Below are 16049 nucleotides of genomic sequence, written 5' to 3' on the forward strand. Positions count from 1 at the left end.
GCACTGACAGTATACTCACACGAAGACAATGCGTACCGTGCAAGATGTTCACAAAAAGGCTTCTGCAGATATACACGGTTTCATGCACACCTGCACAGGTACAATACACACACACACACACACACCAATATGCTCACGCCAGGCCATCTGGTGATACACACACTCACACACACATACAGACACACACACAAGCACACACTCTGAGTGATTTATTTGTGTCCACATGACTAATAATTAATCACCAGGATGTAAACACTCCAGATGTGGATATTTACAGGAGTTATCAGTAACACAAACACACACATGCTTTCCTAGAGCCCACAGCACTAGCTTCATTAGGACTGCAGCCTCGGCTAATACCATAGGATCAATGATAGATATTCTCTCTCCCTTTCTTCTCTTTCCTCCCACCTCTTTTATGTCTCTGACCCAAAAGCAGCAGTGCGCTGCCATGCAGAGAATCCTGCAGCATGTGTTCCTTCTGTGACCGAGCAGTGGCCTCCAATAAGGCCCTCAGGTCATCCCATAGCTATTACCTCTCCGACACATCGCACCAAACACACACAGCCCACTATTCAATGGATTACCACTTATGAGGGCTAGGAGTATTACATTTAAAGGCAATTACCAAAAGAGCTGATTACCTGCAGAAAATTGTAGCCGCTAATATGGCAAGGGTAGTTAATTTATGTCAGACTCCTGAGTTTAAAGTTAAATAAGGATAATTTAAATCTACTATTTCACAATACACAAGGAAATACAACAATTTAGATGCCACAGTTGTACTGAGCAATGCAATAACTCTGTGATCTTATTACTGCATATTTACAGTAACTGCAACAGATTACAGATGTCATCTTTTTGGAATCAGATTACTTTAATTCCATTACATCTAATCAAATACTCTGCCTCAGCCCTGCTGAGCTCACAGAAAACAGCATCTTTGACAGTCTTCATGCAGATGCAGGCCTACGCGGGCAGTGAAGGAGAAATATGGTCGGCCTCTGGTGAGTAAGGCAGGTATAGCTGAGTGGCCATCCATCACGGCCCTGCAGCGGGGAGCTATGCAGGCGCTGTTTGCTCAGACCCCCTCGTCTCATAAGAGGAAGTGGGGACTAGGAAGAGACAGGACAGTAAGAGAAAGGGCTCATAAACATATTCCGCCTGGAAGGGGGAGGGTGCCATGTGAAATCCTCTGACATCGGGGTTGGAGGAAAAATGTCTGGCCTCTTAGATTGATGGACTAAGCTTCTGAGCGTGTAGTGTTTTTCCTGCAGCCCAATACACAAGGGTGTACGCCTATGATTACACGTAGTCAAGCCACGGCTGGGAGTGGATGGTGGCTACAGTCCAAATATTAGGATTAATGACCATGCTGGTAAGTCTAGTGAAATATCAGTCATGCTTCTATTGCGTTCCAATGCCATGCAGGCAAACACTGGCAATGTAGGAGAACATTTGGAGTCTACCAAAAAAAGAAAGAAAGAAAGGCATCTATTTGTTTTTCTGCTCTTCACTCAAATATGCTTTAGCTGTGGCAGGAGTGATAAATAAACAATAAGTAGGATTACTTGAGCTCAACTACAGGTGTGTTGAACAAAAATCAATACATAAAATAATGAAGGCTTGCAAAACCTACATTTTGCTGCTCATGCTAATTAATTCAGATAATAATGTGTGCAGTAATACATCGAAATGTCCACCCACAAGACAGGGCGGATTAAATACCCTTCTCTAACCCCTACAGAATAGCCTCTATTCTCCCTTCCACTGAATCTGAATTTCGATTATATGTGCTGAAACAGGAGTGAAATATGGAAATGAAGGCGATGTTAGAGTGGGTGGTGCTCTAACCATGTCGCGAGGAATGTTCAATGCAATAAATTTTGGTAATAATCAAAAATAAGCCGATGCAGTTGCATTGGGATTTCCCCAAAGACTCGGTGTAGTACAGTTACCAGATGACAATCAAGCGCTAACTTGCATGTCAATGGAAAAGGTCTCCCGATCGGGCGCCACAGGGGCGAGTGACAGAGCTATTGATGTTACCTCAGAAAAACTGTGCCCTGGTCTATCTATCTTAGCACAGGACCGCCCGCATTGTCCCTCTAACCCGTTGCTCTACATACTAAATACCACCAAAGCATAAAGTAAACTTTCAATGGCTTGTGCTGTAACCTCATCTGCAGTAAGCCTACAACACAAGCATGTATTTCTCCAGCGAGACAAAAAAGAAAGCTTCATGTGCTTTCGGGGTAAATTAGTATATTTTGCTGAAAAGGCATGTAACCTGTCATGCTTGGTGCTTTCAGCATGCAGCGAACACATGTGGCCAGCTGCCAATGCAGATTGTTGCTTACTGTGCTCTTTTTGTGGTGCCCTTGCCACTATGCATCTTTAGTGTCCTGTAATTGAAAACCGTCACCTCTGTGACGGTCCTGCAACTTCGGGGGCACCCGTGTCTCACGCCATGCATGGCTAATTTCTCCGTATTGATCGGGTCACGTGATGACAGGCAGTATGTTATAGCCAAGAGCAAAACCTGCACAAGAAGGCTGAAATCTGATGCTAAAAAGAGCCTTAGTGGTCCTTCTGCTATAACATGGAAAAATGTACAAATGCCTGTGTGGCTTATGCACACACTTTTGCATGCCGACATAAGTTCTTTGGAAATCTTGCCTGATATCTTGTGGCAGCCCCATACTGTAGATGAAGCTTCAGAAGACAAGCATTGATTTCAAACAAATCTACTCAGACATCTCCTCTTTCTGGTTCGGTACACCTTTCCGCTGCTAATGAGCAGCCATCTTTATTCCCTACCGAGTAAGATGTTCTTTTTTTCATGCCTTGTGTCAGGGAATACTGGCGATTCATTACCAGGGAGGAGAGATGGAGGAGGGAAAAAAAGGAATATGATGGTTAAGCCTGAGCTTTAAGACAGACAACGACGTCCCTTAATCCCCTCTGAGCAGCCGTAAGCCTTCGGTTATCGCTCGTTAGAATTGTGCATCCCTTAAACACATTAACTTAGGCCCTAACGCTGGCCCCTTTTGTATGACACAGCAGCTGCTCATAGCAGACAGTCAGTAGGCTAAGAGGGCGGAAACATGCTAATTGCTGTCAAACACATTTAAATGGGTAGCAAGGATGTTTTTAATGCATGCAGCACATTTCACAGCAATCAACATTATCCTAGACAGTGCTCAAAGAAGCCACAATTCCACACTGCCACTCAAATGTGTCAAGAACGGGAATCAGGTATGAGCCTCACACACTGACAGCTTCTCTATCAATGATGTATGCACGTGGTTGTATAATATGTCTTTGTGTCATACATGCATCTGGATTGCTCTGATTATCAGCATACAGGTTCAAAAGACAGAGAGAACCTTTGAGTCTATGATCAGTTCCTCACTCTACTCCATTATGTACTAAAATAAAACTCCGAAAACGACATACACCACCCCTGACAACAGGATGCAGTCTATTAGAGGTGTTAGAGTCATTCAGTCTTTCTTTTTTCTCCACAAATAAGCCATACTATAAAAGAAACATGGCAAATAGAGTTAGGTATTTGAACAAATATACCAGCTACATATCATTTGTTGAGTCATTGGATTTTTATCGGTCTTTTCCTAGGCAAGTAAGTTGTACGTTAGCTTAGTTTTGCTAATGTAGTAGCATACCAACTACAAGGTAGTCCTTCCATTTCGCTTTGTTTGCTTAGGTTTGAGAGTAGTGCAAAGGCGCCTACGGAGAGTATTATTAGAATAATTGTATAGATATGTAAATTATTTTATTAATTTGGCAGGTTAGAACATTTTAATATGTTGACCAACCTTGTATCAGGGTTTGATCACTGTGTTTCCAAAACAGGCAACTTGCCCCACAGCAAGAGGGTCCTGAGTTCAATTCCACCATCAGGTCAGAGTCTTTCTATTCACTTCATATGTTTGCATGGGTTCTCTCCGGGTACTCTGGTGTCCTCCCACAGTCCAAAGATAAGCAACTAGTGCGGTTAGGTTAACTGAAAACTCTAAATTGCCCATAGGTGTAAATGTGAGTGCGAATGTTTGTGTCTCTCTATGTGTTAGCCCTGAGACAGACCAGCGACCTGTCCAGGGTGTACCCTACCTCTCGCTCTATGATAGCTGGGATAGGCTCCAGCCCCCCCCCCCGCGACCCTGATAAAGATAAGCGGAAGAGGATAGATGGACGGTTGGAACTTGATTCCTAAATAGTGCCCACTGTGTTTTCTACATTATTTTAACAAATGACCAAATTTATCCTACCCAATTTCCACCACAGCTTCACAACAGCTTCCGAGTATAGCTCAAACATTATTTTAACCTAGTGTTTTTCTTCAATTTCCATTTGCCACCATTCAGTGCATTTAGATAAACAGAGCCTGATGGTGCTTGTGATCTCCAGCTGTGCTGTGGGTCACACTGACAAGGGAGAACCACAAGGAATGGAAGACCATTACAACAAAGGAGAGCTTGTTATATATTCTGACTGCGGCATGGCTAAGATGCTTGGTGTTTGCTGAGACAGCAGATGACTTGGCTTGCTCTCTCGGCCCCTTGCTCAACCAACACAGGATAGACTTAATTGCCTCATTAGCAAAAGGGCCAGCGACGAGTCGGCCGCTTCCACATTGTTCAATGTCAAGAGTGCAACCGAGAGGAAAGGTTAATAGAGTAAACAACATCTCCCTCTTCTAAATAGAAAAAAATGTTTATTTTTCTACTATGATGGGTCAGTGGCCAAAAGCTTTATTTCATTCCACACTGACAGATTTTTAATGTAATCTTATCTGCATATTGCATATAGCAACCTTCATTATTCCTAATTTCTGAGTACAACACAGCTCACTGTAGCTGTGTGGTAACTCCCAGTGCTGCCTTTTTTTAAAGCTTGGTCCCGTCTAGAAAGCAGAGTCATCACGCCAACTTTAATTATTTTAAGAGCTTGAATTTGCAAACTCTGCTATTTCCTCCTCCTCAGCTTCTTTGGATCCCAGACAGCAAATCAAGCCAAATGCTATAGCACTCTTGATTTCCCTATTGAAGAAAGACATAGCATTAAAAAAAAATAGGGTTGATGCTGGGAGAAAAACGGAAAGTCCAAAATAGAAAAAAGCTACATGCTTAAGAATTTTAAGAGAGACATCAAACTCGAAGTAAAGTGCAGTTTTCGCTTGCTACTACAACAGTTTTAGACACTTAAACACTTCCTCTTACTCATCCAGCAACTACAATAAGACAAGTTTCATACAAAATGTGACAGTTTGGACAACATTGCCAAACCATAACAGGCATCTTGAATGCAGTCCTAAGCCCCTGTCTGTTTCTTAGCAAGAGATGTGGTACTCTGTAAGTTGAGCCTGACAAACTCCATGACAGACCAGGCTAAAGAGGGCCGCACTCGGGGAAACTGTAGAAAATGTCACAAACAGAATGGCAAAAACGTAATTTTTGTTGAATGAGCTCTGCATTGGCTAATTGGAGGGTTGTTGTGCTGCAGAGCACTTGGGTATATATGTGGCTATGCAGCAGTAGCAAACATAAAAACATTCCACACTGTTCTCTTTATATCTATACAAAGCCATATAGTTGCTTTCCTGGTCCTGGAAAAAATATAGAGGCTGTTAAGATGTAAATGTAACATTTATACTTTAGATACCTTTAGGCTGTGGACTCTCCCTCCTTTGCTGCAGGGCAGTTTATAGGAGAGTATACACACACACACACACACATACATGCACACACAGAAATATGTACAGCTAAACATCTGCATGGGCAGTATAGCGTAAAGGCTCCATTTCATCAACAAGTCAAGTCTAACGAGTTGGAAAAAAAGGTGGTGGTGCCATCTGTTCTGAACCACTTTGCCGGGAAGGGGGGAAAAGAGACGGGAGGGCAAGAGGGGAAAAAAGCTTTTTCAGCACTGACATCATGCTGTACCCTGACCACAGCCTGAGTGCCTGCATAAGTTACTTTATCAAAAGTGAAAACAACAAAACTTCTCAACCTTTTCACCCGGTAAAACGCTCTGGGTGCTTAAATCGGAAAATACTGACTGCAATGCAATCAGCGGTATTATATACTTAATTTGTGGACAATGGAGCAACTGATCAATGATATTCGGTTTACAATGTTTTCGCTGTGGTATGAAAGACCAAGTGGCCGGCATTGTGGTTGGATAATGAAATCATCCATCACGCAACATCCACTGCAGAAGAACAGGACTGCCAACCCAAGCCTGTACCTAAATTATGGAATTTTACAGTTTCTACTAAAGCACATTTACACAAGTTGAGGTTCTGATGACAAGGGATTTTATTCCTATGAAGAATTAATCAGCAGAATTGCATATTATAAAGAGCTTTAAAAGGTCATTTCCAAACTTTTGTTACAGTCCATAAAGAGATTAAGGCCACTGTTTAAACTTATTAAAGTTACAACTTTCTTGCCTCCCTGCTGATATAAAACTGTCCTAGTTCTCAGCTGGACAGTGGGCAGAGATCTGACTTCATGCTATCATCCACTAAGGGAGAAAGGGATCCTCCAGATGGTGCTCAGGTCTCGTGCAGGTAACCACTTTTTTCTTATGCCTCTCTAATCAATGACCATCGAATTCTCGCTGTCTCCAACAGCATCCATCTTTGGGTCTTTCCTGGTTGCGCTGTGATGACCAAGCGCAGGTGAAGATAAATGTCTGAAGGGCAGAAGGGCCTCTGCTGATTAAAGCAATGAAGGCTTTAGGGAAGACTGGCAGGCAAAAGAGGAAATGGAGTGAGACAAAGGAGCGTGCGCATTCAAAACACCTAATGGAGTGTCCTGCTTGCTGGGCTACTCGACTGCTTCAAATTGAAAGGAACGGCAGGCGTCTAACTAGAGCGACGTGGAACATTTCCTCCTGTTCAGTCAGTCAGAAAAGTGTGAGAAGAGGGTGGAAAGAAAAACTCACTTAGGATCTCATTGTTTGGCTTAGTGCAAGTTGCTTTCATTCATTTGCAGTCAATTTGTGGAATTGAATTACAGCCGAACTCCACGCAGACAGAAAGGCAAATCAATATTTTGTGCATTGGTGACATGCTGGAATTAATTCATATACATTTCAGAATTGAAAAAAAAACCTCTCTGATTTATGGAGATGATTCCCTGTGGTCATAGTCCGGCTGTGCTCTCTTGCTGATTCCCATCTAAGCAGCATGATGCCATTTAAACTTACAAGTTGGAATCTGGACACAATAATCAATAATCACAGTGTGACATGAGGCACCACACACACTGGGTTCTGACAGGTGCACCCCATGACCAATTAAAGTACGACTGGTAGGAAATGATCAATTATTGGCAGACAGTACACTGGAAATGGAACCACGCGAGAGACTTGTCCAAAAATGAAAACTTCGGAGCGTTCGGTCGAGGTCCAGTCTTTTGAGTAAACAAGTTATATGAAACCAGTAAATTCACATGTTGTTATTTTCAATCATCCTAACAAGCTTCCAGGTGACTTTGGTGAGGCATGGATGCTTGACTGTGTGCTAATAATTGCTTATAAATGTTTCATCAGTAGTGTAACTTTATTTTCTTTGAGTAATGGGTGTAAGCCCTGTCCCAACCTGCTTGAAAATGAAAGGCAGCTGAGCAATAGGCTTTTTTAGCAGTTTATTTTTCTGCACAGTTGGATTGCACAGCTGCATAGAAAACAAGAGATATACCTGGTTTCAGAGACAGAGAACATAGATCAAAAGCATGTTCTGCTTAGAGAAGACAAGTATGCCAGCTTTATTCCGCGCTGCCAGTTTTCACTAAGGCAGAAAGCACTTGAAAGCACCACAACAGTGCTGGGAGCTCAGAGATGATAGCATCTCAACCCCCACCACTGATAAACAAATCATTTTAAATGGTGTTTTTGCAAGGTGTGTGGATTTTGATTGCAGCTGAAGAACGCTTGATTGGCGATAGGCCGCATCCCGCTTCTAGTACTGTCAATAGCCGCAAAGAAATTAATATCAAGACAGACCTTCAGTGTGGTGAATCAATGGGAGACACTTCTTTGCTCCACCTCACCAATCGCATCAGTGTTTATCTCAGCTTTGTTCACTCTTTGATCTGCCCGCTGCTTACATAACACAATCATAGACCTTGATTAAAACATTTATGCTCACAAGAAGCAAATCACTTCAGATTTTCCAAGAAATTATAAAGCTAGTAACCGAGTTAGCTTCATTTACTTTCACAGTGTATCACTTCTGCAAATGAGGCAAGAATCCTCCCTTTGGAGCAAATGGCCACGGTAGAATAGATCACAGATTGCTGAGAACAACACAATGTTTCCAACCACTCATTCACGTTCCTACACATTTTCTCCCTATCAGAATTATAGTTTATTCAAATTTTAAACAGCTTGCTTTATTTTTGTACAATCTGATCCTAATGTGGCAAATCTGCAACCTGTTTTTACAACCTGTTCTCACTTTAAAGACATTTCATACTGACACTTGGTCAGAACCTGTAATGCTTTTGATAAATCTTCACCATAATTTTCTACAAGTTAGTTTGACAGAAATGGTCACTGCCATTGGGTGTGTAACTTTGGTAACCAAGGATGTGCTCGAGATCATGGATGGAGGCCATCCATCACTATTGCTTGTTAAGCAGATTAAAAGGATGAGAACATGTTTTCTAACAAAGTGGCAGTATTTACTAAAAGTGCTGTTATTTTTTGGTAAATAATTGGGAAGTAGGTGTAATAATTTACTGAGACGTGCAAACATAAATGCAAATACAGTATATGAGGCAAAACAATATATTTAGAATTCTAAGGAGCCTTTGGTATGAACACCTTTAAGCAGGAATAGCTCTCCAGGCTTCTTGAAGGACATTCAAAGCTCTCCTTTGGATGTTGGCTGCCTTTCTGTTCTCTGTCAAGATGATCCCACACTGCTTCGGTGATATTGAGATCTGGGCTCTGTGGAAGCAAATCCATGACTGATAGTGATCCAATGTGTGTTTTTCTGTCCAGGTATGCATTTACTGCACTGGCAGAGTGTTTGGGATCACTGTCGTGCTGAAAAATGAAGCCTTTGCCAATCAGATGCTTTCCAGATAGAATTGCATGGTGAATTAAAATCGGACTGTATTTTTCTGTGGTCATAATTCCATGGATTTTAACAAATATCTATAATATCATGCAGTTCCAGATGATGAAAGAGCCTCCACTGTGTTTTACAGATGACTGTAGCTACTCTCTCCTGACTACCTTTGTACTGATGACAGTTTGAACCAGAAATTTTAAATTGTGATTCAGAACTGTTGCAGCTGATTAGCAGTCCAGTTCTTGTATCATTTGACATACCTCAACAAACCTCAACACACTGTGACAAGCATTATTTTTGCTGTGTTTTCATAGATTCAGCTAATTCAGCTAATGTTTTTGCACAAGTCTGCTAGTAACCATACACCTAAAGAAACAATTCATTATTTGAAATGTTTTTGCTCTAACTTGTCTGTTATGTGAGGACACAGTATTTACTGTATGCTGATTCATGAGTCAGTGTTAAGCAGTTTAACAAGCAAACAGACAAATAAAAACTGAGTCTAAAAATGGTCAAGAACAAGGAATGGAGTGAAAAAGCAAACCTTTAGAAAGCCTGGAGAAACATCTGGCTCCGTGGAAGCCAAATATAAAGAAATGAGGGGTGGCTCAAGACTTTTGCACAGTATTCTAAAAGGATGTTCAAAAGAGCAAATCAGTTTATCAGCAGATAAGTCAGCAGAATATGGTGTGGTGCAGAGGAAACAAAAAAGGGTCATGCTAATCGGTTGTGAGAGCAAGCTAGGCTGTAGCTACTTTAATTCACTGCTAACATGATATTATGAAATATGCATGCTTAGCACTGAAATATTGCATTGTTCACGATGGCTGCAGGTTAAGTAAAAAGCATGGTTAACTAAATCTATATACTTAGGTCAGCTGGTGAGAGAGCTATGTGAAGTGGGGTCAAGTGATGAGGTGAAGGGTTATTTTGTAAGGCGAACGCTGCCTTGAGCTCATCTAATAAGACACTTGATCAAAATGACAAAATGAGCTATTGATTTTTTGATTTATCAATTCAGATGCACCCCTTCCCCAAGGTGACATCTGGTCCAGCCTGTTGTGAAACAGCCAAAACAAAAAATCAGTGGAGGCGTTCCTGGTTTCAGTACTACTTTCAACAAATGATGAGTATACAGAACTAATCTGGATTGCACAACACACTTTAGGCAAACATATTCTTGCTGCGTGCTTGATTCCAACATGTTCTTGAGATTTGTTTGCCTCATGGAGTTCACTGGTAAATGGTCGGGGTGAATATTAGCTATTCACAGGGCAAGTTCTGAATCCCGAAGTTTTAGTTTAAACTCTACTCTAAACAATGCTGTGCTAAATACTGCAATCAAGTTGTGTCTCATTCTTATAGCCACTGTTGACTTTTTCAGTAAATAACAAAGACCACAATCTTCCCCTATCCCTATGTGGTGGGAGTTCCTTTAACATAACCATAAATAAGATTTAAGCTGGTTTAGTTGTCATGAATGGATATTGTAAAAGAAGATCAAATGGTTGCAGTAAACAAGTAAAGAACATGGCTAGAGCACATTTTCTTGCCAGATGCAAACATTAAAAATAAAAGCACATGCAGGTGGAACGGTTATGTTTCCCGTAAAGTGTATGTGCTTTTGCTGTTTTATTTTACAGTTAGTCTCCTTTTTTCCCCCCCTAATTGCGATGGTTCATTTTCTTCCAATTTGTTAATCAACTGATCAAAAAAATGTTTAAGCACTAAAAGCCCATTTGCAAAATATTAGCGACTTAATAGAAGAAAATATTTCCTCCACTCAGTAACCAGATTCACTTTCCTTTAAAATGTGTCAATCTCAAGCTCAATCTGATCATCCTGACTATCAGTGGAGTCTTGACGTTCATTAATACTGCTGTTCAGCCCAGCATAGATTGCACATGTGTCTCTGGTTAACGTGAACGTGAGCTTCTCCAGAACATCTGTCAAAGATTAGCAGTAAAGTGAAATAGGCAGTTCCTGTTCATACGTTCCAAAATAATCTGGGAGTAATTTTCCCAGTGACGGTTGAAAGGGGCCGGGTTTGTGTAGGTCAGAAACACTACACAAACCCCCCTCTGTCTACGCATATGTATTTCATTTCTCAGGACGCGAGCGACAAACGGCTCGTGCAGAATAACGACCGGGTGGCTCGGAAATTGCGGGTGCGGTGAAACGAAGATGAAGGAACTGCCAAACAAAGAAATATTGTGGAAAACTGCAGACGATTCCAGTGGTACAATCTTTGTATATTTTTCCTTCGGATGTCTTCGGTTTCAGTGAAAACACAAACCTGCCTCGATCCTCCAGGAATAAAAGCACTTACTGTACAAAGCAGTTAGACTTTCACCTACAAACGCTCTCATTCAAAGCGTGGCATTCGGTTTGCTGCGACAGAATAGAAAGACCTTCCAACTAAAAGCACCACAATCAATGAAACATGAAGAATCCCCCCAGGTACAAAAAGAGGATGGCTTGTTATTCAGGGAACCATGCTGTCATTTAAAGGCCATACACATCAGAAGGAAAGTGCTTGGAAGGCAAATCAGTGTTTGCTAATGATATGGTTCAATTGTTTTGAGGACAGCAGGACCTCTGCACTCATCTGTAGGCCTCTTCAGTCACCATTGTTGCAGGTTTTGTATTCCAGAGGGCTCTGCCCTTGATGAGCCAGTCAGATTCTGCATTTTTGTTTTGAGTAATACAATCCTCTCTGGATGGAAGTGTTTTTACACTTCGTTCTGCATGTAAAATAACTGACATTGTAGGTGCAAGGGAAGTCATTCAACAAAAAGCATTGGTACAAAATTTCCTTCAACAGCTGCAGCTACACTTTACTGTAAGTCCTGCATTTGCGCTAAATGATAGGGATTTTTACACACACTAGTCCCAATGTGTGAAATGACTAACAAAATTAACTGAACTTGGTAATTCAAGTAAAATTGAAAATAACTAAATGGTTTATGCTTTAAAAACACAAGATTACTCTTCATGCAAGTAAGAAGTCAAACATCACACAAGTTCAAGTCCTGCAAAGCAGAGCTTCCAGAGTCACCACATATTTCCCCCCCCCAAAACAAAATACCTTCAAAGCTGAGAATATAGAACGGGGATGCCAAATGATAACACTGACGCACGACATGAGTCAAAAGAAGATCAAAACTAAGCCTTAATGTATGGTAACTAGACGTCAAATATCGGAACGTCTTTGGGTGTGCAGGAATGTCAGAAGTCTTTGGCAGGGTGTGTGTGTGTGTGTGGGAGTGTGATTCAGGCACAAACACATCAAGATGTCACTTCATAACCTCTGGCTCAGGAGGCTCCTGTCATCTTCACATTTCAGAGATCCTCTGCCTAACCCGGCAGACATGCTAAATATAGAATGGGGACAGAATTTCTGTTTGGAGCTACTGCTCTCTTTATCTACATCACACACTAGCATACTTGCATATGCACTGCCATCTTCTCAGTATTATACTGTACGAATGTATGAATGTGGACATCAGCACACATCTTAATGCTAAGATCCTGCTGTACTGCAGTGATCACATTGCAGTTTTCTTAGACACTGAGGCCCAAAAGGCCATGCAGGAAAAAGAAAAAGAAGCAAAGGTGCTAAGGTTTGGCTCTCATATAAAAGCTAATCATACTTTTAAATTAGATTTCCGTCAAGTGACTTAGATTGTGTTATTACTTTTTGGACAGTCATTTCACTTTCAAATTCCCCCCATTCAGAATCATTTAATCCTGGCACTGGGACAGACACGCAATCAATCACTGGTCTCCATTACCTGGCCAAATTGCCACGTGCCCTGCGCTCTTACTGAGTTACTTGATTTGTTCAGTTTTGTATGACCTTGTTCTGATTCTTACTTCACATCAGCAGAGTTACCGAAGGGAGCTATTGAACTCTCTGTGGCAATTAATTGTGCTACTTATCTGTAATGTGACCAGTGGATATTACATTTCCAACAGATATTAATTTAAGGATGTCTCAGGACTTGCGAAGCCAAATCCAAATTAAAAGAAAAGGAGCCCCTATTAATGGCTATTGATCCTCTTTTAGAATAAAACAGCCACCTCCTCCCTCTGCTTGGCCTTTTAGTTGATCTTGAATTAATGCAGGCTATAAATTCAGAGGAAAAAAGTCCTTCGGTATGGTACAGCCAAGCAGCCAAGCTTGAAAAGCTGCATATCCCCTCGGTTGGGGGGTGGGTGAACACTCTTTTGGATGACTGATGGATGTTTTGTTCTTGGACGAGAGACGTGTGACCCCGGTTCCAACTGTATTGAACATGCCATCCAGTCACATCGCTGCACAAACTGTTTAATATAGTTTTCTTTCCGTTGTCTTAAACATGACAAAGGAGGGAAAAAATACCTCACCATGGCAACAAGTCATTTAATACCCAAGGCGCAGTCATATGGTTATTTTAAGAAAAGCAAACAACTGCTATTATTTAGGGATAATGTGTAATGTTTTCACCTTCTCCTGAATGAGCCCGTTGCGTTATTTAAGATCGTCATTACCGGAAAAGCACTGCTGGTGTTATGATAATCTGCATGCTTAGCTTAAAATAGCCTACATCATTGCCCAGTGTTACAGAGTGCTTTTTGACCTAAACCTAAGATTTACTTGTATGCAGTGTTCTCTGCAGAGTCAGCTCCTTTAGTTTAACAGAGGATCAGTATGCATTACAGCGTACCACACTCTTTGGACTTGCTGGTCTACCAATGTAAGCCATGACAGGTTAGCTTATCCATACATATCTCCATCCTTCAACTATCTATTTATTTTATACCAGGTCCAGAGGGACGAGGATCTCTCCACTGAACGCATTAGGCATTGGACAGGGTATTCCACAGACATATCACCACAATATGTCAGTGACTGAATAATGGGAGACGAAGATAACAAACTCTCAAAGCATTTACAAGCCTGCAGCACAAACCACATCAAGCATAAGCAAATAACATCAGTTGTATGTCTAAACTAATGGAATAGAAAATTAAAAACAAATGCCGAGGTCTTTTGATTTGTCTCCAGACTGCAATACGCAACAAGCAGCAAACCACACAGAAACTACCAGAGCACGACCTCGGGACTCAGACCAGAGCGCACGAGCCGTGTGGATTTCTCCTCATATGGCTACATTCAACCAATCTAACTCTCAACCAGGGTGGGGGTTCAAAGTTTTTCTAGCACCCAGTCAAAGACAATTTTCAAACTTTAAAATCTTTTGTTAGTTTGTCTTTTCAAATCTGTGGCTTTCAAAACTAGTTTTCCCCTCAGTTACACCACAGTGGGGTGAATAACACCTCGTACTGGCTGTCATTTTTAACACACCGTCCCGCAGTGCTAACTGTAACTTCCAGTCAGAGAGGTCACAGTGGAATTAAACATTCCTCATTGAGCTTCGGACCTGGAAACAGTTCCAGGCCCCCTCTACATTACAATCCCATAATATTAGTAACAGTAATAATAGAAGCAGGATTACTGTTAACACAGCAAATAGCAGTAGTGATAAAATCAAGCCTTGGAGACAAATGAAGCTTCTGTTTCTATAAAATAAAAAGAGGTCCATCTATGGTTTATGATATAATAAAATAAGAGTAACAATTAGAAAAAAAAGACTTTTTAGAGATCCTTTCAAGATATCCTATCCTAACAATTATCCTAACAAATCTAATCACTGACTTCCAGAAGAGCTAGAATAGAGATCTTTTTCTAGCCTAGTGTTTTCTCGGTGGTTACTGAAATTAATGAATTATTTCCCTTTGTTTAAATATGACAAAGGAGGTTTTTGTGCATCTGCTGCGGGCCTGCCTTTGAAGAAAATGCCAATACAAGAACGCGCAGGGTCAATAAATCTTGAAAGCAGATTTGAAGGGAGGGGTCAGGTGAACTTTTATCCCCTTCACGTTGCTTTAATTTGTCCCATTTTCGAGAGCTCCCAGCTTGAGAGAAAGCGCACGGTTGGCTACAGCGCGTTTGCGTTTTTGAAGATGAATCTAAATGTAAATGTAGTCATTTCTCACCCAAATCTTAAAGTGTCATAAGGGGGAAGAGAAAATAGACAACAGATATATTCTGACATCATTCTGAACCGAAGCTGTCAGATGTGGTGTTAACGACACGTGAAACAACGAAAGAGAATTATATTCAAATATATACGAAAAATGAACCTCGGTGTTCACATCCTCATTTTTCAGAGCAACACGCCTGCGCTGCTTTTACATAAATAAATCCGGTCTTTTAAAGAAATGGAAAGTGACTTACCCAGAAACAAAGAGCGAGAGATTGCAGACATCACGGCTCGAAATCCCATATGTAACGGAGCTGGAAACAATGCGCTCAGACTGCCTTCAAATTCATTCGGCTGACCTAAGCGCAAGCACAACGAAGCGGCACCATCAGCGAATTAAGGACCGAAATCAGAGATAAATAAATCTTCATTGAGCTTATGAGTCCAACGACATCATATGTTGCACACGCCCGACATATCTAAGCCTCCCGAGAAGAAAAAGGAGAAGAGGAGGAGGAAGAAACGAGGCTCTTTCTTCTCATTGTAATTTTGATCGCAGGCTACTTGGCGTCAAATCAAAGTTCCCTGGCTGTCTGGCTCTGGCGTGGGACGTGTTGTCTCAGAGTCCCCTCTGTCTCCTCCTCAGCAGTCACTCCTCCTATCCTCCTCCGCTGCACAAAATGCCAGAGAGGAGAAGGAGGAGGAGGAGGGAGAATAGGTGGATGATGATGAGGGGATGCTGAAGGATGGAGACCTCTAGAGTCTGAAGTTCTCTTACACATGCTTGAGCATCCGGCAACACACGCTCTGCTTGTTGGGTGGCTGGGAGTCGATAGTTAGGTGCAGCAGACAGGAGTGAATCTGTTTACGTATCACTGAATGAAAATCATGCAAGCTGATAAATAGCTACA

The 16049-nt window shown here is 41.5% G+C and overlaps 1 protein-coding gene across 1 annotated transcript in view; it reads right to left on the bottom strand.

Moving 5' to 3' along the window:
• clmpb (CXADR like membrane protein b) overlaps positions 1–15807 on the bottom strand; it is a 78113-nt gene extending 62306 nt beyond the window's left edge. The window contains exon 1 of the mRNA XM_006804628.3: positions 15393–15807. Coding sequence (XP_006804691.2) covers positions 15393–15441 — 49 coding nt within the window. The 5' untranslated portion in view covers positions 15442–15807. The remainder of the gene's footprint in view (positions 1–15392) is intronic.
• Between the last annotated feature and the right edge of the window lie 242 nt (positions 15808–16049).

This window comes from Neolamprologus brichardi, chromosome 14, assembly GCF_056152115.1.
Source record: "Neolamprologus brichardi isolate AB-2024 chromosome 14, ASM5615211v1, whole genome shotgun sequence".
Taxonomy (NCBI): Eukaryota; Metazoa; Chordata; class Actinopteri; order Cichliformes; family Cichlidae; genus Neolamprologus; species Neolamprologus brichardi.